This window comes from Cavia porcellus, unplaced genomic scaffold (assembly GCF_034190915.1).
Source record: "Cavia porcellus strain 051 isolate PalLab524CR breed Dunkin Hartley unplaced genomic scaffold, mCavPor4.1 scaffold_25, whole genome shotgun sequence".
NCBI classification, from domain to species: domain Eukaryota; kingdom Metazoa; phylum Chordata; class Mammalia; order Rodentia; family Caviidae; genus Cavia; species Cavia porcellus.
Window position 1 is genome coordinate 47,376,847 of NW_026947508.1, and position 26,124 is coordinate 47,402,970.

At 36.4% G+C, this 26,124-nt stretch overlaps 1 protein-coding gene across 1 annotated transcript in view; it reads right to left on the minus strand.

Annotated features, from left to right (window-relative positions):
- The window catches only part of LOC134472806 (forkhead box protein J3-like), a 181,477-nt gene that overhangs the window by 52,285 nt on the left and 103,068 nt on the right, over window positions 1-26,124 (minus strand). Inside the window, exon 4 of the mRNA XM_063235137.1 lies at window positions 19,505-19,579. Coding sequence (XP_063091207.1) covers window positions 19,505-19,579 — 75 coding nt within the window. The remainder of the gene's footprint in view (window positions 1-19,504; window positions 19,580-26,124) is intronic.

Below are 26,124 nucleotides of genomic sequence, written 5' to 3' on the forward strand. Positions count from 1 at the left end.
TGTAGCTGTCATTAAAGCTGTTAACCAAAAGGAGAAAGAAAACCAACATTTAAATTTACTCTGTTTTATCATACAAGTAACAATTTTTAAGTTAGACAGAGGCCTCTTTGGGGTCTCTACAAAGGAGGAGAACACAAAATTATCAGTTATATTAGACAATCTTAAGCTTTAAAGTGTCCTTGGAAGAAATGACAGTTTATTTATCCGCAGGCTAATGGTCTTTTGAAGCTGGGACCTGTCTGCAGTGGGAACGTTGAATCTAGGCAGGCTTTCAGCTACTTTGACGGTCCATTGCAGCTCAAGTGATTTATGGTGAGGTCGCTTGTCTGGGTGCCTAGGCTCTTTAGCTCGCAGTGGGCAGCAGCAAAATAACCAGTTGATGGAAGTCAGAGCTGGCTAAAGAGTCTGGGGGAGACTTAATAAGATCTTGATTAGTTAAATCAGCTAATTTTTAGAAACCTTTAATGATAAGAGGAAGATCTCTTATATAAAACCTCAAAAGAGGAAATATCTGCAACATAGGGGATGCATCACGCACACAAAGGGGCAGAAGGAAAAGAGACTCACCCAGTTTTTGCCAGTTTTTAAGGCCATTAGTAATTATAGTCTTTAAAATATAACTTATCTTTTTATCTCTCCTGAACTCTGAGGCTGGTAAGCCCAATCGAGTTTTCTAATTGATCTGCAAAGCTTAGGTTAATTTTGAGTTATTAGGCTATAAAAGCCAGGCCATTGTCGGACCCCATGGATAAAAAGGGAGACCAAATCAGGGAAACTGCTATCAGAGCTGACTCAGACTAAGTAGAAAACGCTTTTACTCATCTAATGAAAGTATCAACCATTATAACATTTATATCCTTGAAGTTTTAGGCTTTTTATTTTTGTAAAATCTATTTTTTAGTATTTTTTTAGGCATAGTCCCATGATAGCCAGTGGTTTTTATTTGTTGCAGTACTTTTAGATTTACCAATTGGCACTGAGGGCATCTGGAGCTCACAGACTGGGCTAGCTTGATATTAGCCCCCGGGAATCTCTCGGAAGTTGAGCTGCCAGATGCTGGTCTTTTTAAGTGTAAATGGGCTCTGACAAAGAAAATAGGTGGGATCAGCAGTAATGTCAAGCTTATCTCAATCCCCACTGATTTTGGGGCTCTCTGGCTATCTTTTGGAAGGTGGTATTTGTCAAATTATTTTTTCCTATAACAAGATCATCTTCTGCCCAATGGCTTATACAGCAGATAGTAGCCACTCTCTTTGGCATCTAGATGGCAGCCAACAAGTCCAAATTCGGGGAGCAATTTTAATCTTTTGACTCCAGAAGACAATAAACCCCATTTTTGATAAAGACAACTTGAGGCCTCAGTGTGGGCAATGGGTTTAGCCCACTATGTTGATGTCTCTGGCTCTAAGATTTGTTCCCATAGAACCTGAGATTTTGTGTAAGGGCAGCTCCCAAGACCCGCTTACCTTGATAGACGTAGCTGCTTCCATCAGAGAAGTAGGATGGAACTCTAGATAATGGCTTATCCACTAGATAAGGTCGAAGTCCCGTGAGGTGATCAATGACCTCAGTACAATTGTAGTGAGGCAACGAGGGGTCATCCTCAGGCAGCAAAGTAGCCAGAGTTTGAAGCCGCTGTTTCCAGAAATAGTGCCTGATAATGTATGGCTCAGGAATTAGAAATCCGTCAGTCTGATGGGGCCTTGATGAGAGTCTCCAGGGAACAGGAAGAAACAAGAGTTTGTGTCCAAAAGTCAATTTTTAAGCCTCTTTTATGAGGGGGCCACTGAGGAAATCACCACAGACAGGGTGGTCATCTGGTTGTTACAGAATCAAGTGTCTTGGAAAGGTAGACAACAGACCTCTGTCAGGGTCCCAAACTCTGGATCAGTCCTGTGGCTCCTAGAAATTTTGCACTTGTCTTTTAGTCACAGGGACTGGAATTTGTTAGATGGCTCACAACAACCAGTGTAGTCTTTCTTTGTGTAGACTGGTTCTGACAAGTTTAGGGGGACTCACATCTAGAGCAGTTACTTTCTCGGCTGGCCCCTCTGATGTGACTGCTACTCTTTGAGTGGCCTGATCTGCCAAATTGTTTTCTCAGGTGAATAGCAGCAATCTGCTGACAGCCAGACTGCTGCCAGCAAATCTAGGATCTTTGGAGCCCTTTTTTTTTTTTTTTTTTTTTTTTAAATCTTAGCTCTGGCGGAGGTTAAGAGACCTCACTCCTAATAGATGGCTCCATGTACATGTATAGTAGCAAAAGCATATCTACTATCAGTATAGATGTTTACCCTCTTTCCCATGGCTAGTTTTAGTACCTCAGTCAAAGCAATGAGCTCCACCTTTTGGCAGAGATGCCAGGCTCTAACCGCTTAACCCAGAGTACCTCCTTTTGGTGGTCACTGCTGCCCCGGCCACTCATCTGCCTCTGCCGTTCTGGATGAAGCTGCTTCCATCTGTGAAATTCCTCAGGTCGTTGTCAGGCATAAGGGTGGCGGGGTTTAAAGTTGAAGAAGTCTTGAAAACTACCAATTCTGGGTCTAGGAGCAGGGCCTAATAGTGTGAGATTCTAGCACTCACATTTTCGGGAGGGGTTTTGATAAGAGTCTCTAAACTGTGGGAGGTCACTACAGAAATCTTCTGTCCAAAAGTGAGGGTTTTTTTTTTGGCCTTTTTTAAGTAGCATTGCCACAGCGGCCAGAATTTTAGGCATGGAGGCCACCCTCTTGTTACTGGATTGAGCCTTTTGGAAAGATAGGGCTATAGGCCTCTTTTAAGAGCCAATGTCCTGGGTTAGGACTCCTTTGGCAATGCCCCTGAGTTCATCTACGAACAAGGTGAATGGCTTGGCAACATCAGGGAGTCCCAGGGCTGGGGCCTCTGTCAAGGCCCACTTGAGCTGCCGCAAGGTCCAGTTTACATTTATCAGTCCAGTTTAGTGAGTTTTTTCCTTAAGGGAGCCCTACAGGGGGTGAGCTGTTTCAGTAAAATTTAGAATCCACAGCCTGGAGTATCCGACAGCTCCCAGAAATTTGCGCACCTGTTTCTTAGTTTCTGGGAATGGGATCTGCAATATAGCCTGGACACTTTTTTTAGACAAAATCCTCCTTTTTTTTTTTTTTTTTGCAATTTGTAGTCTAGATGAGTCACAGCCTGACAGCACAATTGTGCCCTTTTAGTCGAGACTTTATAGCCTAATTGCCCCAAAGTCCTTAACAGTTTCTTAGTTGTCTCTTGACAAGCTTACAAGCTTCTGTGGAGGTCGAGGCTATTAACAAGTCATCTATGTGCTGGAGGAGCACTATCTCAGGGTGTTTTTTTTTTAGATTTTAAAAGGTCTCTTGTTAATGTCTCATCAAAAAGAGTGGGAGAGTTCTTGTAACCCTGAGGTAAATGTGTCCGGGTCAGCTGTTCTTTTACCCCTGTATCTGGGTCAGTCCATTTAAAGGCAAAAAAAATTGACTCACCAGAGTAAGAGGCAAAGTGAAGAAAGCAACTTTCAGGTCCAGAACAGAGTACCAGGTGTTCTCAGGATTTGGCACTGTTGGGTATAGACTCAGAACTCATGCATTAACCTCTCCGAGATCCTGTACAGAGCGATAGTTGTTTGTCCCTGGCTTCAGTGACTAGAAGCAAGGGCATGTTCCAGGGAGAGACACAAGGAATGAGAATATCATTGTCTCTTAGCCTCTGCATGTGGACTTTAAATCCCTTTCCGGGCCTGCAGGCTTATCGGGTATTGTCACAAGCAGAAGGGGCATGCTTGGGGTAAGAGCTCTATCAGAAGGGGGACTTGGCTGACTGCTAGCCCTGGAGGATTGTCTTCTGCCCAGACTTCTGGAATCTCCTGATTCCATTTGCCCAACAGTTTTAACTCTAAGTCAGTTGTGAGGACTCAGGTACGCTGGACAAATTTCCCAGTAGACGGTAATTTTTTTAGTTTTAAAAGACCTTTTGTGCTATCTCTATCAACTGGCTGAGGGGCATTTTTTTTTTTTAAACTCTCAAACCTTTGTAATCTTTTTTCTAACATGTGGGGCCGACTGAGTTGCAAAGAGACCAACTGGCGATACTAGGGAAACCTCCTTACCTCTGGATGTCCAATCGGCTTGGGACAAAAGGACAACATGGTTTTGGCATTCCATATCAGAGAGCAGGCTTTATCTGGATGGCACACCACCTTTTGTCCCAGGGTGCCACCTGGCAGGCCATCATTTTATTAAAATTATATACTTAATAAAAAGAAGCTTTTTCATAGGTAACAAAATTGTGCCATATAATCTCCCAGAGGTCCACAGCACATGTGAAAACTTATATCTTATCTCTTTTTTTTTTTGCTTCTCAGACAACATTAAAACTCTCAACAAAACCCTTGAAGTTACCTTTTAGTAGTCTAAAACATATTTAATTAATTTTATGTCTTTTTACCACATTAAAATGCTGGGTTTTTTAAAGCTATAACCTTTTAACTGGCTCAATTACAGTATGACCTGGTTTTTACTTGGTAAAGTTGATATGATTTTTAAAAACCATAAATATACACATATATGTGCACATATATTTACTTTTTAACCAGAAAGAAAAATATTCCTTTTAAAAGGCATGCCAAGGTTGCAAGCAATCAGTTGAAGACTTACATATTAAACAAGGCGCCACAACATTAAAGACACAAACAAAGGGTGCTTTTTGCACAGTTTGGTGAGCTAAAGGAAATAATTTTTCTTATTATGAAGCTTGAATCTAATAAGCCATATGGATCCTGCAACAGAAATGGGCAACAAGCCCCTAAGTTAGTAACAAATCCAAACAGGCAAACAATTTTAAAGAACAAAAACACTGCACATCAATATCTAAATCCCTTTGTCCATTCTGGGCTCATAGAAGGGGTTCCTAGGAGAGAATGTTCTGTTAGATTTAGGGTAACCAAAAGGAGAACAATTAGAACAAATGGACAAACAAACAGACATACAAGACGAGACAAGCTGCAGCAAAAATGGCCTTTGCCCAAAAATTAGTCAAATTTTGGGATCTGGAAGAATTAACAAATTAACCAACAGAGTGGTTCCTCACCCGGGGCAGAGTCACAAATGGCAAAAACCAATTGACTCTGTCCTCAGGAGGTTTCACTTCCCAAATTAAGGGCGTCCCCTTCCAAACGGAGCTGTTCCCCACCCGGGGCAGAGTCACAAATGGACAGAATTTGTCCTACAAACCAACTGACTCTGTCCTTGGGTGGTTCCCGCTCCCAAATTGAGGGCGTCCCCTCAAAATTACAAGTTGACCGCGGCCCAAACAAATCCTCCAGAGCACTTACTTTCAAATGTTCAGAAATGAGTCTGGGGTCTTGCTTCCATCCCGGACGAGCCCCCAAATGTTATAACTTGAGCCCCGGTATAAAATCCAAGGAGGCAAGAGACCGAAAATTTAGTGGCAAAGGCTTTATTTCCAGGCCTGGCGACCAGTCTCCGGGAGCCAATTTGGAGACCGTCCCCTAGAAGCTGAAGGGAGGACTTTAAAAAGGGGCTGGAGGAAAGGGCGGGGGGAGAGAAACAAAGAAACCTGTAGAGCCATCAAACTTGTTGACCCGAGTCTGGAAACTGTATTGCTGTCTATTTAGCTCTGACAGTCTAGGGAGTTCCTGGTGTTTTTTTAAATTACTCCCATCCTGCAGACTGACATTATCTCAGAGTGGCACGTCTGCAGCAATATTTGGAGAAGAAAGTGGAGAGTTAATTATCTCAGGACAGCTTGTCTTCACTAGTGAGTGCGAAGGGGTCACAAGTTATGAGAGGCTGGAACTTAAGTTTTACAAAGACCTGATATCTAACTCATTTGATACATACAGAACAAAAGGAAAGCACCGATTGGGGTTTGGGCCATAGTATTACCCGGTAATTTGTTTAAGCTAAGCAGTTTTTAAAATTGGGGCAGGCTCATTTTACAACAGATCATCACCGGGTCGGGGGGAGGTCACCAGAAACCCAAATTCTTTATGGCCTAGATAGATAGGTGAGGGGAGAGGGAGGCAATAAGGCGCCATACAGAACAGAAAACGGCGGTAATGTGTCAAGGTCAGGGTAAAGGGTTAAACTCACGCGCAAATCTCTCTGCACACAAGCAGGTTACTTTAAATAAATGTAAATTAATTGTCATTTTAGTTTTCCTTAGCTCTTTAGCGGAGAATAGAGGCTCTTAGCAGTGATTAACAACCCTTGTTAGCTTGTTTTAGCACAGCTTCTGTAGTTTGTAGAGAGCAACAATGGTTAACATATCAATTAGGTGAGATTCTTGCAATTCTTTACAGAGGAGAGTGTTGCCCAACAGATCAATTAGGTCCCTTAACATATCAGTTAGGGAAAAAGGATAAAACAAACACATTTAGTAAGCCCCTATACAGGTTTGCTATAATACACATATAACAAAGCTATTTTCTTAGGGTACAACAGTAACAATAAATGTCTAAATTTAATTCCAATAAATGGCTTATCTAAAATATTCACAGTATATAGTACTACTTTCTTTCTTTCATTTTTTGAGACAGGGTCTCACTGTGCAGTTCAGACTGGCCTTGAGCTTACTTTGTAGCCCAGACTTGTCTCAAACTCGCAATGATCCTTCCGCCTCAGCCTCCTGACTTCTGGGATTAAAGGCGTGTGTCACCATGCCTGGCAGTGCTACATGAATTTATATATACCGGAAGTCTTTTTTTATAGATATTCAGATTTTTAATTCTTCACTTGAAACAGAGTGAAAGACAGCCCACTCCATCCTATCTAGGTTCACTGTCTTTTAAAATTAATCTTAAAACGAGAACACTTCCCAAACTGATTTACAGACTTAACGCAATCCCTATCAAAACTCCAGGTGGCTGTTCTGCAAATATTGACAACATATCTAAGAGCAAGGGGGTCAGAATAGACAAAACAAGCTTGAAAGAGAGGGACCAAGTTGAAAAATCATACTTCCCAACTTCAAAACTTAATATATAGTTATAGCCAAGACAATGAGATATTGGCACAGCAATAGACATACAGTCAATGGAACTGATCTGACCCATGAATCTAGCACCAAAGCTATACATTTATGATCAACTGATTTTCCACAGACTACCAAGACATGCAATGGGGAAACAGTAGAAGACAAGGAAAACTAAAACTAAATATCCATATGCAAAATAATGAAACTAGATTCCCTAACTAACATCATATATAAAAGTTAATTAAAAATGAATCAAAGCTGTAAAAGCTTTTAGAATAAATGGAAATGTTTGTGGTCTTAGATTAAGAAATGTTTTCTTAAATAAGATATTAAAAGCATAAGCAACCAAAAGGAAACTGAAAACTCACCCAAAGATTAAATGACCCAGCAACTCCAAATGAAAATATACTCCGAAAAACATGCCCACACTATACACAAATGCTTGAAGCAGCATTTTGCATGACAGCCAAAAGTGGAAACAAAGTAAACAGCCAGCAACTGTGAAGCACCATTATATGCTAAAATAGACCTCAGTTGGAAAACTTCATGCTAGGTGAAAGAAGTCACCCACAAAAGGCCACATATTGTATAATTATTTTATGTGAAATATCCAAAATAGGGAATTTTATAACAACAAAAAAAATTAATAGTTGTTTGGTGTTTGAGGGAGAAAGAGGGAAGGTGAAGTAAAAACATCTTTGAATTAGGCAGTGGTAATGGCTGTAAACTTTACAAATACATTAAAGCTACTAAATTACATACTTTTAAATAAAAAAAGTAAAGTTTATGGTTTACAAGTTATATTTCAGTAAAAAGTACCTTTTTAATTAAGGATGAAAGGAATCAAAGACTTCTAATCTAATGCAGGTTATACACAATGCAAGCAAGTCACCTCCACAAAGTCAGTGATACCAAGAACAAATTAAAGTCTCATTTCTGGCTGATTCCTGGTTTTCCTCTGGACCCTGTAAGTCCTTGGAATAGTTCTAAAATAGTTAATAATGTCAGTAAAAGACAAAATTCACTCACTTGAAGAATAAGAATTCTTCCCAAATTCAAAGTAAATGTGAACCAATGTCAAAATGTAAATAAGCGGTCCTGAAAGTTCTGAGTGAAAAAGAAGCAAAGCGTATGTAAAGAACTAGCCCTTATTTACAATAACAAGAAAATAAACTCAAAAAGTTTAAGAAATTTTAAAACTAAATATTCTATTAGGAAAAGATAAATATGCTGTAATAAACATTGATTAAGCAGGTATGTATGAGACTGCTGTGCACCAAACTCAATCCTGGTCAACAAAAATCTCACACCTGAGTGAAATACATCAACATACACAAACTACAGCATTCAGTGGCTATAATACCAAAATGCTCAAAGAACCATGGAAGTAAAAAAGAACAGAGCAATTTCTTTTAAAAAGGTAGGAAGGGAAAGAGGAAGTTACCTCTTTTTAGGATGACACTGCTATTTGAACTGAGCATAAAAGAATTAGCAGCACAGAAAGGAAGACTATTTCCACATACAATGAAGAATATGGACAAATACGAAGATATAAAGTGTTCACAAATATAAAATATCTAGTAAAGGATATTATGAAGTTTAGGGGCATAAAGCTGGAGGATGGTACTGAAAATGTGCAAGAAAAGACATGTGTTTTCATTTGTAAGCCATACTTTAAGGCACTAACGTAAAAGAAGAAAAAGTATAGAGAGACTCAAGGAAAGGGACCAGTTGGAAGTGAGATAGTGATCTGAGGTTACTTATCAAACTAAACAACAACAAAACCCAAGAAACTCATCTCTTTTATTACTGTTTCCATATAAAAATCCAGGGTATCAAATATTGAGGATATAAGTCCAGATGAAAGACTGAATTAGGATCACGAGAGTCCCAAACACTGCATCAGTGGTGGCATTACTGCTGCAGAGAGCTGTTTTATCATCAAAAGCTCTGACAGGTTTGCCTTCACTGCACTACATACATCATGACTGTATTAACTTTCATGTTGCTGGACACAATAGTCAACATCCACAACTTAAAGGAGGAGATGTTCAACTTGGCTGTTGAATTGCATTCTGTGGATGGCCAGCTGGCTCCAAGGCAGAAACATTATGGCAGAGTGGTATAGTAGAACAAAGCTGCTTGGCTCATGGTGACCAGAAAGCAAAGCAGGGGAACAGTGCTAGGGAAAAAGTGAGGGACCAGACATGAACCCCTAGGACGTGCCTCTGTGATGCACTGTGACATGCTAGATGTGTGCTCCACAAACCTCACAGATGGACTGCAAAGCCACTAAAGCTGACATACCTCCTTACTCATCACAAGGACAGTATTTAGTATCTTCTTATAATAAAAACCTATGGCAAAGCTGAGTCTTCTGGGTCTGTCTTATGTCTAAACTAGTCAAGGACAACACAGAAATTCTAATGCTATAGTATCAAAACAACTGGTTGAATATATTTCACTATTTATCAATGATCATACACACAGAAAATAGTAACTAGATATTCTAGAATTAAAATATCTAGGAACTGAAATTTAGAAGTTCACTGGATTTGCTTACCAATACATTGGATAGCATCAAAGTATCAGAAATCTTAAAGACAGATCAACAGAAATTAGCCAATCTGAGGAATAAAAGAATGAAAAAAATGAAGATAAAGTGTCAGGAACTTGTGAAACAATGTCAAACGTGTTATCATATTGGATACCTTAAAAGAAAAGGAGGGGAAAACATAGGAGCAAATAAATTTTTAAATAACTACAAAATCCTAAGATAAGATTTATGAAATAAGCACATAAGAACATCAGAAAGAAAAAGAATAAATGGAAATATACTGTTGTGCGGTTACTATAGTTAGTATAAATGAACAGCAAGTAAAAAATGATAGACGTGGTGTAACAGAAGGCAGCATATCATCTCCAAATAGACTGCACTAAGTAAATGGTACATACTGTTAAGCTCTATAGTGGCTATTAAAAAATAAAGAGAACACAGTCAAAAAGTCAACAAAAGAAATAAAGAATATTATAAACTATTTGATTAGCCCCAAAAGTTTCAGAAATGAAACAACACAGGAACAAAAGAAAAACAAACACCTACTATAATAATAATTATGTTAACCATAGAGTCTAAGCACTCTAATAACTGAGACAGAATATTAGGCAACTGAAAAAGCAAGACCCAGGGCTGGAGATATAGCTCAGTGGCATAAGTACCTGCCTGGCAAGCACGAGGTCATGACTTCGATTCCTAGTAGCTAAATAAATAGCAACTACTGTTTATAACAGACATTCTTTAAATACACTGCTGTTAAGAATGTAAAATAATGCAACCATTTTGCAAAAAGGATATGTGGTTTCTTATAAACTGAATCTTCCACACACCTTCTGGCTAAGCAATTCTATTATTCAAGAGAACTGAAAGCGTATGTCCACAGAATATGTGCACAAGAATTTTCTGCTAGTCTCTCCCTATCCCAAATGTCTAACAACAGATAAACAAAACTGTGATATATTCATACAACAGGACACTAAAAAAACAACTGATCTACAAAACAGCATCACAGACATTGTGCAGAGCAGAAAAAGAACACATACTTAAGTATATTCTAAGAGATTCTATTTCTGAAAATTCCATTGTATCAAGTTTATGTGAATTACTGAAAATCTACTATGAACTCAAGGATTATTATTTAAAATCAGAGTTTGACCACAGGCTTCATTTGAAGATCATAATAATGCATGTAAAAGGGCTCTGAAATCTATGAAGCAGTATATAAATGTATACATTATTAATAAAGCAACATACAATAATGTAAGCATTATTAATTCTTAACAACTCTGGTACAGTGCTAAAAACCTGAGAGAGAGTAATACTTCCTTTATAAAATCTTTAAGATCATATATTCAGAATTCTACAACTTTGACTATATTGTCCAAAAATGAATGAGCTGTAAACTTTAATATATCGTAAAACAAGTTGGGCATGGTGGCAAATACCTGTAAATCCCAGAAGTCCAGAAGCCTGAGGCAGAAGGACTACAAGTCCAGGTGCAGTATGGGCAATTTAGTATACATTATAGTGAGACTCTGTCTCACTAAAAATAAAAATTCTTTTTCCTGCCATGGCTCAGAGATCAGTGACCTACAGAGATGTGGCCACAGACTTCTCCTAGGAGGAGGGGAAATGGCTCCAGCCTGCTCACGTGTAATGCTATATGTGTAATGCTGGAGAACTATGACCATCTAATTGCACTGAGTCTTTCCATTTCTAAGCCAGATGTCATTTCTTTATTGGAACAAAGAAAGAGTGCTGGATGGCGAAAGGAGAAATGAACAGAGATCTCTTTTCAGCTACAAGATCTCACTAAGCTGTTAAATTGTTTAGTCTGGACCCAAAAAAATGAAACAGCTGGGAATCAATCTAACAAAGGACGGGGAAAAAAAAAAAAAAGCTCTACATCAAAAACTACAGTACTCTGAAAAAAGGATACTTTCAAAACTGTTATACAGATTTAATGCAATTCCAATCAAAATTCCAATAACATATCTCACAAAATTAGAGAAAACAACTCTAAAATTCATCTGGAACCAGAAGAGATCTAGAATAGCAAAGGCAATTCTTGGCAACAAAGAAAAGAAGCATCACAATCACTGACTTGAAATTATACTATAAAGCTACTGTGATAAAAACAGCTTGGTATTGGCAAAAAAAAAAAAAAAAAAAAAAAAAAAAAAAAAAACAGACCTGAAGATCAATGGAACAGATTAGAAGATGCAGAAACAACTCCAGACATACTCAGCCACCTTATCTTTGACAAACATGTCAAACACATTCACTGGATGAAAGATAACCTCTTTATAAATGGTACTGGAAAAACTAGCTCTACATATGCCAAAAATTAAAATTGTACCCATATCTTTCATTATGCACTAAATTCAAAATGGACCAAAATCTAAATATTAAAACGGGAAATTAAGTCTGCTGGGAGATAAAATAGGCAAACTCTTGAAGACACTAGTGTAGGTGAAGACTTTACAAATAAAACACCGATTGCACAAGAAACTATTACAAAGAATCAACAACTGGGATCTTATCTTACTAAAAAGCTTTTGCCCCGCAAGAGAAACTATCACCAGAGTGAACAGACAACTCACACTGTGGCAAAAAAAAAAAAAAAAAAAAGAAGTAGTTTGCTAGCTGTTCCTCAAAGGATTACTACTGAGAACATATAAAGAACTCCAAAAAAAAAAAAAAAAAAAAAATCAGACCTCCCAAATTTAAAGACCCAATTCAGAAATGGGCACCTGAAATCAATACACCCTTCTCAGATGAAGACATACAAACAGTAAATAAATTTATGGAAAATATTCAGCATCACTGGTCATTTGAGAGATGCCAACTGAAACAATGCTGAGATTCCACCTCATACTGGAAAGAACAGTTATTACTGGGCTGCGGACATAGCTCAGCAGCATAAGTGCCTGCCTCACAACCACAAGGTCGAGTTCGATTCCCAGAACCAAAAAAGAATGGTCATTATGAAGAAATCAATCAATAACAAATGCTGGAGGGGCTGTGAGGAAAAAAGAGCCCCTCTCCACTGTTGGTAGGAATGCAGACTGGTGCAACCACTCTGAATATCAGTATATAGGCTCCTCAAAAAAACTAGGATTGGCAGTCCCATTTGACCCAGCTATTCCCCTTCCAGATATCTTCCCAAAAGAATTGAAAACATCATACCTCAGCAATATATGTGCACCCATGTTTATAGTAGCTCACTTTTTAATAGCTAGATCTTGGAAACAATCCAAAGGCCCATCAACAGAAGAATGGATAAAAAGATGTGGTATTTCTATAAAATGGAGTACTAGTCAGCTATAAAAAGAATAAACTTGAGCATTTTATAGGTAAATGGATGCAATGAAAGACTATACCCATGAGTAAAATAAATCAGACTTGCATGCATAAAAAAATTAAAGAAGGGGCTGGGGAATTAGCTCAGTGGCATAAGCACCTGCCTTGCAAGCAGGCAGTCGTGAGTTTGATCCCTGGTACCGATAAAAAGGAAAAAGACAAAAAAGAAAAAAAAAATTAAAGATATAAAAATAAATAAAATTTTAAAAAGATATGAGATGTAGCCTAGTATGAAGGCTCTGGGTCCAATCCCCAGTAATGAGGGAAAAAGTCCTACAAGATTAATTTCAAAGGGAATAAGAGTGGCACAGAAAACTAGACAACGTTTTTGATTTAGAAAATATCAAACAAATACAGCTAAGTCCATTACGGTCAGGAAACCTAAAGTAATCTAAATATAGGAAATGTATTAAAAAATGAAGACATAAAAAACTTAAATGGCTTTATCTTATAAAATATTTATTACTTCAAATAAAATGCATGACATTTTTCTGATACTTTACTTCTAGTTGAAATTTTATGACTATACAAAGTACCTTAGCTTTATCACATAATGTATGGCTTCTTTTTAATAAACCTCAGGTTGAAAGTAGGCTTAAACAACGTATCTGCAATAAATCCAAGAGGCAAACACTAACTTCTGACTCCTGAGGAGAGCTATTTCTATCATAAGTAGCTAACCATCCTAAAAGACTAAATCTATGAATGTTATACTTCAATTAACCCTCCACTAGTAAATAAAAAGCATAGAATATCCTCTGCTGTTTCTAAGCTCTTAAGGCACACCTATTTCAAGAGCTTCAGGCATGGTACCAGAATTTTTGTCCGTGACTTAAAAGGATTCATGCTACATCTTAATCTTTTCTCTCCTTCTCCAAGTTTATATTTGGCAATCCATTTTCAAAGGTTTGTTTGTCTTGTTTTTTTCTCAACATTTTAGAAAGCTATTTGTAGTGCTATTTTTATTTGCATGTACTATATATAAAATAACTATACATCTCAGCTTCAATCTTCATGTGTATTTGTTATATCTGTTACCTGTCTTTCATTCTGACAGGCTTCTACTTTGGGCAGGAGATTAAACACACACTATTCAAATCACAAAAACAGACTATTAATGATCAAACAAAGTACTCTGTCAAAGACAGGATACTCTGGCTAACTGGCTACATGAGTGTCTGAACAACTATTCCAGTGCCAACTCAGCTTCCTAGAAAATCCTTTTTGAACAAATCTAGATTTTTAATCACTTATAAATACACTGATTACCAAGTGTAGCTAAGTACTGCCTAAGAGAAAGAGTTAGGGAATTTACTCTTAATGGATTTTAAAATATAAATAGCATACTGACTATAAATGGCTTCTCTAAATGTTAAATATGCCCTATTAAATAATTAATAACCAGCCATATTTTGCTTTTAAATCACAGTACCTTAACCTAATCCTTTCACAATTTTTAAATTGGAGATAAGGTTTTGCTGTATCACAATGAACTTCTAAGACACAGATCCTTACCTATGTTTATCATAATCTGCTCACAATCCCACTTAATATGACATTACTTGTATTATGCTTTAATATTTGTTAAACTGATTATTGAATCTTACCCTAAAAGAAAAGAACTTGACAGTCAAATGAACTTACGACTAGAAACAAACTATATGGTCTTCAAATAGGGATTAAACTATGGTAAATTATACAATGGAATATATACCATAAAATGGAATTAACTGATGTCTACAACATGCATTTGAATCTCAAATGCATTACACTAAAAGAAAGAAGGCAGACTCAAAAGAACACCTATTACATGAGTGCTATTTTCAGACATTCTACAAAAGGTAAAATTATAAGATCAGAAAACATCACTAGTTGCAGGGTCTGGGGAAATTTCAGTAAGGGATGACTACCAAAGGACAATGAAGAGTTCTATTCTAACCTTGATCACAGTAATGGTTGTACTGTGTGTTTGCCAAAACTGTCAGAATTATACACTAAAATTATATAGTGTTTTATTATATGTAATTTTTAAAAATTAATTTGAGTTAAATATTACTTTTTAAAAGTAGTTTAGATCTTTAAAAGGAAACTACAAAGGCCAACAACAACAAAATGTTCTTTTCCAGCCTTAGAACAGAAAATGCTGCATATGTAAATATAAAGCAGCTGCAACTAAACTGCTCTGGCCAGCAGTACAACATCAGGGCTCTAGTACAGGTACAGCACTTTTGTTTCTGCAAAGTTATCTCACTGATCTAGTCCCCATTTCTACCTAATTCAATCTTTCAAATCTTGTGAGTATCTATGCTCACTCTTGGCTTTTTAACCCTGGTTTGTCTAATGACTTATCTTATTCTCATAACCCATCTTTGCCTTGACATTCACTCATTGGCCCAAATCCATTTCTTTACTCTTGGTCCCCAAGTTATATTAATTTTTCTAATTCCTAATTCTATCCAAATTTTGTTCTGATTGGTCCCTCAGCCAAGCTTGGTCATGTTCTCTTCCCAGCGCTCAAACTGGTTTCTTACCATAAATTAAAACTACGAAAGCTGACAATTTCATCCATATGTAGGAAATTTTGAAAGGTATTTCTCTAACAATATTTGTTTCCCCACAAACCAAGAAACCCCAATCTTTACAGTCACTGAACTTTTATAATTTCTCCTGTCCAGGTAATAAAGACCTTTCTCCCAACACCAGCAAAACAAAAAGCTCTTCTGTTTACCCTGAATTAACTGTAGTTAATAGCTGGCCTTAAACTTCTTAGCTAATTTTCTCAGTTCTGTTAGAAGCTGTATGTCATTAATTGTTTATGCAATTGTTGAAATTATTTCCTATGATCCTTTAGTTCCTTACAAGTCAAAGTATCATTTCCACTAACTGGAGTAAGAAAAAGAAGGCTGAAAAACATTAAGCTAGAAAGCAAAGAAAGAGAACTGTTTTTTCTTTAAGTTTAACTGATTCTCTTGCATAATGTGAGCAAAATGTTGATCTTCAAAATAATTAAGAAGTATTATACATTACACAATAAAAAGACAAAAAAGGTTTAGATCAAAATGTCAGCAAAAATGAAGAAAACAGAAATAGTAAGAGACAGAATTTTAAAAATGAAGACAAATGGGAGGATAGGCAGGGAGAAAAGGGTTACATCTGAGGATAAAGAAATCTACACCTCCACAAAAGCAGAAAAATCATGAATGAAAAAATATAATTTTATTTTGTACTTTTTTTCCTTGTATGTATGTATGTATTTTATTTTATTGTTTGGTTTCTTAAGACAGAGTCTCACTAATAGTTCAGGCTAACTCTGAACTCACTACGCAGACACTGGCCTCAAATTCATAGCAGTCCTCTTCTGCCTCAACCTCCAAAATGCTGGGATTACAGGTGGGTGCCACTATACCTGGTTGTATTTCTTTTTAAAGGCAACAATAATGTAGTTATTTGAAGCAAATTTCAAGAAACAGAGGTGAATGGCTTTCAGACCATCAATGTACATGAGAGGGCACCTGAATGGCTTTTATGACGTGGATTTCTTACATGAAGAATTGAGCAAGAAAAAAAGTAGTCATATAAAACCTTTATAATTCAACAACACACTTCAAGTCTATGCTAGTCTTTGTACCTTTCTGGTAATACAAAGAACAGGAAGCTATACTATGAAAATATATATAGAAGAAGATGCTATATGAGTTAGTTCTACTTTCTTGGACCTATTGGGGTCAGGATCACAGCTAGCAAAATCCTAAGGAGTTAAAGTCCACCCCATACCCAAGAATCATACCAAAAATCTACTCCCACCCCACCTTGGCTCAATGGTTTTCTCCCACTGTGGTGAGGGTGGTTTTGGAAAAGCTCCTCAACTGCCAGGAAACACTGTAATACAAAAAGAAAAAACAATTCATAAGTACCAAAACTTAACTAACATTTTGGCCTCTCTCTCAAAGAAGATTGGTATACTGGAAAAAAGTATTAGTCTACAAACCAAGATTTTTTTCTTGGCATTTATTCTAAGACTTCTGCTGTAATTCCAAATGAGCTGGGGCACTAAAAGAAAACCAAAAGATATACTCTTCCTACAGTTACTTAAACTGACAGAACATAAACCAGAAACTGCAAATAGCCATCTGTTCCATTAACTAGGCTAATAAGAAAGCCATCAGAAAAGGCAGCAAAACTCAAGAATGGAAAGAAACACTTGTGATGATATAATTTAAGAACCTAGCTTCATTTTCTCCTGAAATACCCCATAAGTCAATCTATAATGGGTTTCTGTGACTAACAAGTCAGTCTGGCTATTACGCTTGAGTTCTAACTCCACAACAAATCTAACTCACTTCTTATCTTTTGGCATTAGTTTCTTTACTCTTATAAAACGGGATACAAGTAAGGCTTTCAAAGCATTTTAAAAGCAAAGGAATTTTGCTTTCTTTTTGAACAAAATCTCATTGTGACATAAAAAAGATTTTCAACTCAGATAAATGTATTTTGTAAAATCATATTCGTAACATCTACTTTTCACCAAAATTCAATGAGAACAATGGCTTAAACTTCATTTGAGACCAAAAATAAAAGTGACTCCATTTCTGTAAGTGTTCTTCGTAAGATCAAATGATATTCATTTGTGACCAAAATAAATGGGAACAACGATGTGTTGTTGTTGTTGTTGTCCAACTTTAACTTTGGACACTAATGGTAAAAGTTCAAGTGCTTAATCTGAGGGGTCAATTCATTTCTGTATTTTGTTCAGTTACACATTACTCTTGCAATAAGAATCAGTTGCATAAGCATTATTCCAAAAGAATAACTTCAAAGAGTAATATGTTTTCCCCATCTGCATTACTGCATCATACTATTTCATTAACTAGAACAGCTTTAACTTCTCACTAAAGAACATTAGCCTATCAGCATAAGTTTTTAAAATGGATCTTCAATTGAACAAAATTTAATATATAATACGATTCATGTGAATTAATTTTTCATTTCTACTATCTTTAATTTTCTAAAAAATCAAACTGAAACTAATTCTTTATAAAAGCCAATTAGCCTTCAGATTTCTAATAAAATATTTTTCAATATGATTTACATATACTATAAAAATTATAATGAAAGATATATAGAAAATTCTAATTCATGATAATAAGTCAGTATTAAAGGGAAAAGAATTTTGCCACCAATTGCTGTCAAATCTTAGTTATAAATATAGGCAAAAAAATAAGACTTTAATAATCTCAGTTTTGATAACCATTTGATTGGTCAGATCACTCAAAGTGCTATAAAGTATTACACAGGAGTGTACTTTAACACGGAAATGAAAAATTCTCCATCTATAACCTCAGGAAGTTAACAGTCTGGTAGAGGCCCCAATACAGTCATACCAGGATGCCTCAGTGCTACCAGCCACTGTGCAAGCGACTGGGGCTAAACAGTGAGCACAGTACATGTTATCCCTACAACCTCATATGTTTAGACTTTAACCTAAGGGCAAAGAAGAATTAAAAGTTGGAGAACGCAGACACTGTATGATCACTGTAGTTAACATTCTTAAAATTGACAACTACTGTGTGAAAGTAACTATAAATTGGAGCAAGGGAGTCCAAAAAAACAGACAAGTTAGGAGGTACTGTAACAATGAAAAGGCTACAAAGAAACAGAGACCAAAAAAAGGGAACAACAAACTCAACTGAGGTATGGAAAAACAAAGCTTCAAAGACCTAATGTTGTAACCCAATTTTCAAAGAAAAGAACTTGGCCAGAGAAATACAGAAAAAGATGCAATAAGACCACATGAAAGTTATGTTTGAAAAACTTCAAGATGTTCCTCACACTGAGCCTTGAATAAAGTAAACTGCAGCTGGAATGGTAACATCAGAAAAACAAAAGATGATATTTTATAACAAAGTACACATCTTTGTTTTAGAAATATTCTTCCAGGGACAAGGAAAAAGCCTAATCACCCCAACAAGAAGGTATCTTGCCAACAGTTATCCTGTCTTGAAATCGTAATCTAGTAAATTATCATGGTAAATTATCAACCAAACATGGTCCAACCAAGTACTCTGAGCTTTAGAAACTAAGCCACTATACAAACTTAAGGCCACATCACAGTTGACATGGCTATTGAAGCAAACAAAAATGTCTCTGTAGATAAAATGCTGAAACTGTGATGATGACAGAAGATAAACAGAATCAAGAAGAAAACACAGCCACTAAGAAAACAGAATATTAACATAGAAACAACTTTATTTCAAAGTTAGAATACTTTTCCTTTTGTAAATTACACACAGATCTATGTGGTTCCTCACAAGCAATTCAAACACTGTATTGATTCAATACACAACACTTAAAGCAATCAAAGACCACATTAGAATTAGAATGCATAAACAATAACAAAGCACTAGCTCTCTAACTAATTTCCTAATGCTTAAAAAGAAAGCTCTACCTAACTGGTTGGTCTTTGAAGCATACCAACTAAATGAGATAGGGTAGGGGTGCTATTTCACAAAACTTCCTGATCAACTAGACAAATTCTTAAGATTCAAACATGACCAGAGACATATAGAAAATACAACTGCTTTGTTTTAAGAAAATGAATCCTACCTTTCCGGGGTCATCCTTGGATCGAGGCACTTTAAGGAAACATTTGTTGAGTGACAGATTATGACGTATGGAATTCTGAAATTAAAGGAGAAAAGCCACTGGGTCAATGGAATCCAAAAAACCCATCTTTAAAAACAGAATCAAAAACAACTATTTCTATACCTTGTGATATAATTATAAATAGAATAAGCTTTTCAAAATAAGCTTTAAATTTTTCTGACTTTCAAATTACAAATACTACAAAGGTAACAAGTAAAGGTAATTTCTAGTGGATTCCATAATAATGTAAAAGTTTAAGATCATTTTGTAAGGCAGAGAGATGCCTGTGAGGTAATATTAAATATTAAATGCTAAATACAAAATTGTATACATACCAAGAATTTAACTGTAGTTTTAAATTTACTTATTCTTAGAAACAAACCAGAATGCAAAATATTAGAAGTTATTCTGTGTGGGATTTTAGGTGATAACTATTATCTTTTTTTGTTGCTGTTTTTTTAAACTTCCTGCTAGGTCCAAACGGTACAAGGTACAAGTGTACCACCTTTTCAGTTTTTAAAAATGTTAACAGATAAGGTATAATTCAGTAGATGAGCATCTATCTAGCACACACAAGACCCTGGGTTGAGCGCCAGCATCACCAGAAAAAATAAAAAGGCCAGTTAGGTTCTTATTATATTTGTAAGAAAATACACGGCAGTGGGGGGAGATAGAGACAGGTGAGAGGGTAGGGGCAGATAGACACTAGCAACAGAGGACAAGCAAGGTCTAGTATCCTAAATGTATCAGAAAGGAATAAACAGGTGGCAGGAAAATGTCTCTGGAAATCTAAAGAGTCTATGAAATAGAAAATCTGTTCATGAAAACGTGGAACTTCAGTTCTTACAAAAAATACTCAAAGTCCTTATCTTCTCAATTATAGGTTCCAAAGTTTACTCCCAAATAATTCTGTTTGTTCCCAAAGGGTGGGGGATTTGGTGGCAAGATGATTCAAGTGATTTACCACTGTTTCAATGGCAACTTTGAGGTAATTTTATTTTTAATATAAAATTCAGAAATCTAAGAATATCTGTAGTAAAATCTCTTTCTCAAAAGGGCAATTCTAGGATTTAAAAACTTTGAAAAGTTATACACAGAATATAAATGCACTATCTTATTACCAAAGTAGCAATTTAAAACTTTTAAATGGAAAGTCTCTTTGCTTGAGATATAAACAGCATGAAAATACTGAGTAAGCTTTAAAAAGAAAAAAAAAAAAAAAAAAAAAAAGAGAGGGGGAAGAGTACCTATTTTTGAGCACACCAGAGAGCTCAGGTTGCAAGACAGCCAAGCAAGCTACATTCCTAAGAGGGAAAAGGCTATGCAAGGAGAAACTGGACAGTCAAGCTTTCTTACCTTGGGCAGAGCACAGAAAACAAGGAAAAAAAAAAAACAAACCCAAAAATATAAACATAAAAATTGGCAACCATTAAGCAGGTAATAAAAAAATTAGCTCAAATTTTAAAAGCCAAATCAGTTTGGGATAACAAGAGCTCCAGGAACAAGGGAAGTTCTACTCAATTGTTCTGCATGAAGCCTTTATTACCAGTTAGAAAGACTGATGTTAAGTGAACCAAAAAAGTCTCCCTTAGTGATAGGAGTGAAAGAGGTGATTGTCACTACGAGACTAGGGGTAAAGAAGCTACAAAGCCCACCAATCTTTCAAAACTATTACAAAGAAAAAAAAAAAAGACAAAAAAAATTACATAAATTTGAAGTAGAGGTAGCAAAATCTCTCAACCATAAAACTCTGGCAGAGTCATTACTTCTGGGGGAAGAATAGAAACAAAAGACTTCTGTCTCTAGGGAAAGATAGGAAACTCCTTCCCAGGACACAAGTAAAGAGTTGCTGGTGTGCTAGAAAAGGCAAAACCAAAATCTTTTTTAGCCCTCACAGAGGTAGACAAAACAACCTTCAGTCCAGGACCCCTTACTTTCTGTAACAGAGGTCTGCTACAGACAGATATGGAACAGGAACCTCCCATCTAAAAGCAACTACAGACACAAGGCTAGTCGGGACTAAGGGAAAGAAACGCTGGGGTGGGGGGGCACAACACGGACTGACCCTCAAGTTCAGGGGCCTGAGGCTGTATCAACAGAATAGAGAAACCCCTTGCTCCTATCAAAAACCTAGTTCTAGTTTACAGCAGCAGGTTACTGACAGAGGGGCAAAAGCATTGAGAGATACTCTCATCTACAGCAAGGTGGGAAGACACAATTAAATCTAAAGAGAGGGAAAAATGAAAAAATTCTACAGTACCTAGACTTCAGACCAAGCACAAAGTAACAGGAACCTATAACTGGAGGAATACAAAGTTGGTAGTATACTAAAGACAAAGTCACCACCAACAAAACCCAAATTTTGCTCAAGAACAGACTGACTCAACTTCCCACATGAATGGACTGAGAAAAAAAGATGTTTGTCCTTTTTACAAGTACAAATGTTATTAGCTTCAGTCTCTATCATTTTGCTACATATGTTATCTGCTACTTGGGTCAAAAAGTATCAGATATGATTGCTGATTTCGCTCAGTGGCAGAGTGCTTGCCTAATACCCACATAGCCCTGGTTTTGATTTCTAAGAGTAAGACACAGAACAGAAAGGAAATTCCACTGTCCAGAGATAATCAACAAATTCAAACAAGAGACAGCTCAGGCGTAGGTATTACAGACCATCACACAAAAAGCATTAATATGATTAACATGTTAAGGGATCCAGCAGGAAAAAGGGTGGGGGCAGTATTTTGCACAAAGAGAAAGGGAATTTTCAGATATATGAAAACTGTAAGGAAAACAATGTTAGTAAAAAACAAACAAATATAAGCAAGATTATTAGTAATTTTCAGCTCGGGGTGAAGCTCAATATGCCAGTGCTTGCCTAAAATACACAAGATCTTGGTTTAATTCCTAACAGCCTCCAAATCTAAAAAACATATTGGAATTCCTTAGACATGCTCATCAGTAAACTGGACACAACTAAGAAAGACTTGGAGAACTTGAAAACAGATCAGAACATAATGCATACACGTGCATAAAACTTTTAAAAAATGTTTTCAAGAAACCATCTGACAACTATGGAATAATACATTAACATTTCAGAAGAAGAAAGCAAAGAGAATTAGAATGAAAGTCTGAAAAAGTTAACAGCCAAGAATTTTTCAAAAAGAATGCAAGATTTCAACCCACACATGCAAAATTTTCAAAGAACACCAAACACTAAGCAGAAAGATGTATAGCTCAGATACAGGGCTTGCCTATCATATGTGAGACCTTGAGTTTGACCCACAGCACCACCTCCCTCCACAAAAAAACTGCACTCCTATATTCATTATAGATAAAATACTAAAACCCAAGATAAAGAAAACATCTCAAAGGTAGCTAGAGACAAAAAAAAAATCATGCATAGAGGAATAAAGATAAGAACTACGGTAAACTCCTCCAAAACTGCAAGTCAGAAAACAGTGGAGTGATACCTTAAAATGCTCAAAAGAGAAAAAAAAAATGTGAATTACAGTATAGCGAAAATATCTCTCAAAAATGAAAGCAAATTAAGGTCCTACACACATACACACAAAGCTGAAACAATTTCCTGTAATATCAGCTGGTTAATAATTATATAAGTTCTTCAGCTGTTAAGTATGAAACCAAACGGAAACTTTGATCTATAAAATGAAATAGTGCCAGGAATACCAGACATGAAGGTAAATTTAAAATATTTTTTGTTGCCTGTAATGGCTTTAAGAAATAAATAAATAAAATCCAGGCAAATATAACCCAGTATGGTAGTAATCCCTACATCAGTAACCCCAGCACTGAGAGGCTGAGACAGGAGGAATTCACAAGCCTGAGCTCAGGCTGGGCAATTTAAGAGAGATCCTTTTTAAAAGGAAATGCAGCTCACTACAAAGGCCTTCATTTTAATCTCTACCACCACCAGAAAGAGGAAGACAGATACAGGCACAGAGAAAAGCACAGAACAAGATATATATAGAAAATGAGCATGCAATATTATAAATTATAGGGTTACCATGTACAAAAAGTAAAATGTAACCCACAAAAGATGAGTGAAAGCAACTGGAAGAACAATTTATATAAAGTTCTTACGCTGTACAAAAATGGTTTATACTACTTGAAGTTAGAGGGCAGTAAGTTAAAACTTCCAATGGACTGAATGTGCACCCCTCAAAATTCCCAAGTTAAAACCAAATTCCCAACATGACAATATTTGGAAGTAGGGGCTTTGGAAGGTGACTGGGTCATGATGGCTGTCCTGATGAAAGGGATTAGTGTTTATAAAAGAAGCCTAGGTGCTCACTTGAGTCTTCCATCAGGTAAGACTACAATAAGCCATTTATGAATGAGGAAATAGGGCCTTACTTCACTATAACCACAACATTAGTTTTCAGTCAGCAAATCTCCCAGGTCTTGATCTTGGAGTTTTTACCCTCTAAGACTGTGAGCAAGAAATGTCTATTTTTTGAAATCTACTTACTCTATGGTTTTTGGTATAGTAGCCTGAACAGAGTAAGACACATATACAGTAAATCTAAAAAGCAATTCCTAAAAGGTTTGCAAAGAAGTGTAACTATTAAAATAGACATGAAGAGGAAATAAAATCATAAATATTGAATTTAACTCTAAAAGAAGACAGGTAAAAAGCAAAACCAGCAGGTAAGCGGTCATTAACCTCCCTATCTCAGAAGTTCAAGATGGGCGGTAAAAACAAATCCAGATGGTCAGATGAAAGAAATATTTTGTGAAAAGCTTAGTGTGGACTTAGAAGACAAATTTTCACGTGGTCTTTCTCCTCTACAAAAAGTTAAATATTGGAAAATTTTAGGTTCCTGCCATGTCCTTTTTCCATTTCTGTATTTGTTGTCTAGTCAATCTCATCAACAGCCACAGCTTCAATGACCACCTATATCACCTAAGTCTAACTAGATCACTAACCCACACCTTTCTCCTGACTTCCTAATAGGTATTTCCAACTATCAACCACACACGGCCAGGAATCTCTCAACATAAACATGTTCAACCTTCATAAAGTGATCTTCAGTTTTCCCTTTTCATTTACAAATACTCTTCACATTATTGCTCCGATCGGAAGCCTATGGAGACATCCTTTCCTAGTCCCTCTTTCTTAGCATCTACAACAAATCTACCACAAAATCTCATAACCTCTGAGATCTAGCTATTTTATACTTGTATTTACAATTTCAGCCAGGGAACCAGTCTTACTATGATTAATGTAACAGTTTCGTTCTAAATGTTGTCCCTTTGTATCCTTTTGTCCCCTTCCACCATTCTCTACTCTGTAGGAAGTTAGGTCTTTGCCATGCAAACCTGAACCTCACTTAAAACCTTTCAATGACTTCTTACTGCATTTCAGAATAAAAACCCAAAATTCTAACTCTACCTCACTGTCTACATTTATTCCCTTAAATGTTCTCTTTCACCTTCTAAGGTTTCCCTAAATTGTTACACTTACAGAGATTACTGATGCCAACTTTATTCTTCCCCTTTAGCTAAACGAATTGAGTCAGCTTTGATATGCTCTTAGTTTAAGCATCACTTATGTTGGAAAGACCTTTCTGATAGTGATAATCAGGTCTGATTGTACTCTAACATACTTCTTTATCATCCTCTGGATTTCTTACACACCTGTAATTATTTGCTTCCTCCTCCATAATGTATTTCCTATCAAAGCAGAAATAGGTTCCACTGGGGCAAGGACATTGCCTATCAATGCAGAACCTAAAATAGTGTTTTTCATATGTAATCACAAATCTGTTGAAAAAAACATCAAGAACTTATTTACAAGGTTACTTCAAACCTCACAATCTGAATGATCTCTATTGCTAACAATGCCAAGAAAATAAGTCAGAATAAAGATCAGAATGATCCAGGTTAACCTGGAGAAAAATGGCTCCGGTCAAGCTGTATGATGCTTGGCCCTGAAAATCTCTAAGCAGTTTCACAGATGTAATTTAATGCAGACTCCTAGGATCCAACCAAAGTAACTAATGGAAGAAAAGAAAAAAAAAAGAATTGCTGTATCTGTGAGCCAGGAATCTAAATTTTAAAAACATTCTAACTAATTTTTATTGTAACTTGAGTTAATCTCCAACACAATTAACCACTACGTACCTACCTGTATCATTCTCCCACTGTGTCATGGTTCATTCCCAAAATCTACCATATATACTATTTTGTTCCTTCCTATCTGGCACATAACATAATTTCAGAATTGCTGTCAACTTCCTTGTTCCTAACTTCTTTTCTTAGATATGAGAAGTAGAGAATGCCTCTAGTAAAGTAGTAACTGAGGTAAACTAGAAGAGTAGAAAATAAAAATTGTAATTTTAAAATTGTATTAACACATTTCTGCCAGTCTGAACCACTAGTTGTATATGAATGACTGTCCCACTGGTGGTTCAGAGCGGCCTACCAGCAAGACATACAAATTATGACCCCACTGTGAACATGTTAAGAAAACTGCAGCTCTGGACATAAAGTTACCTAAGGTTACAATGCTTTCTCTCTTTTTTCAGGAAACTTACTCCAAGAATTTCTAAGGGTCT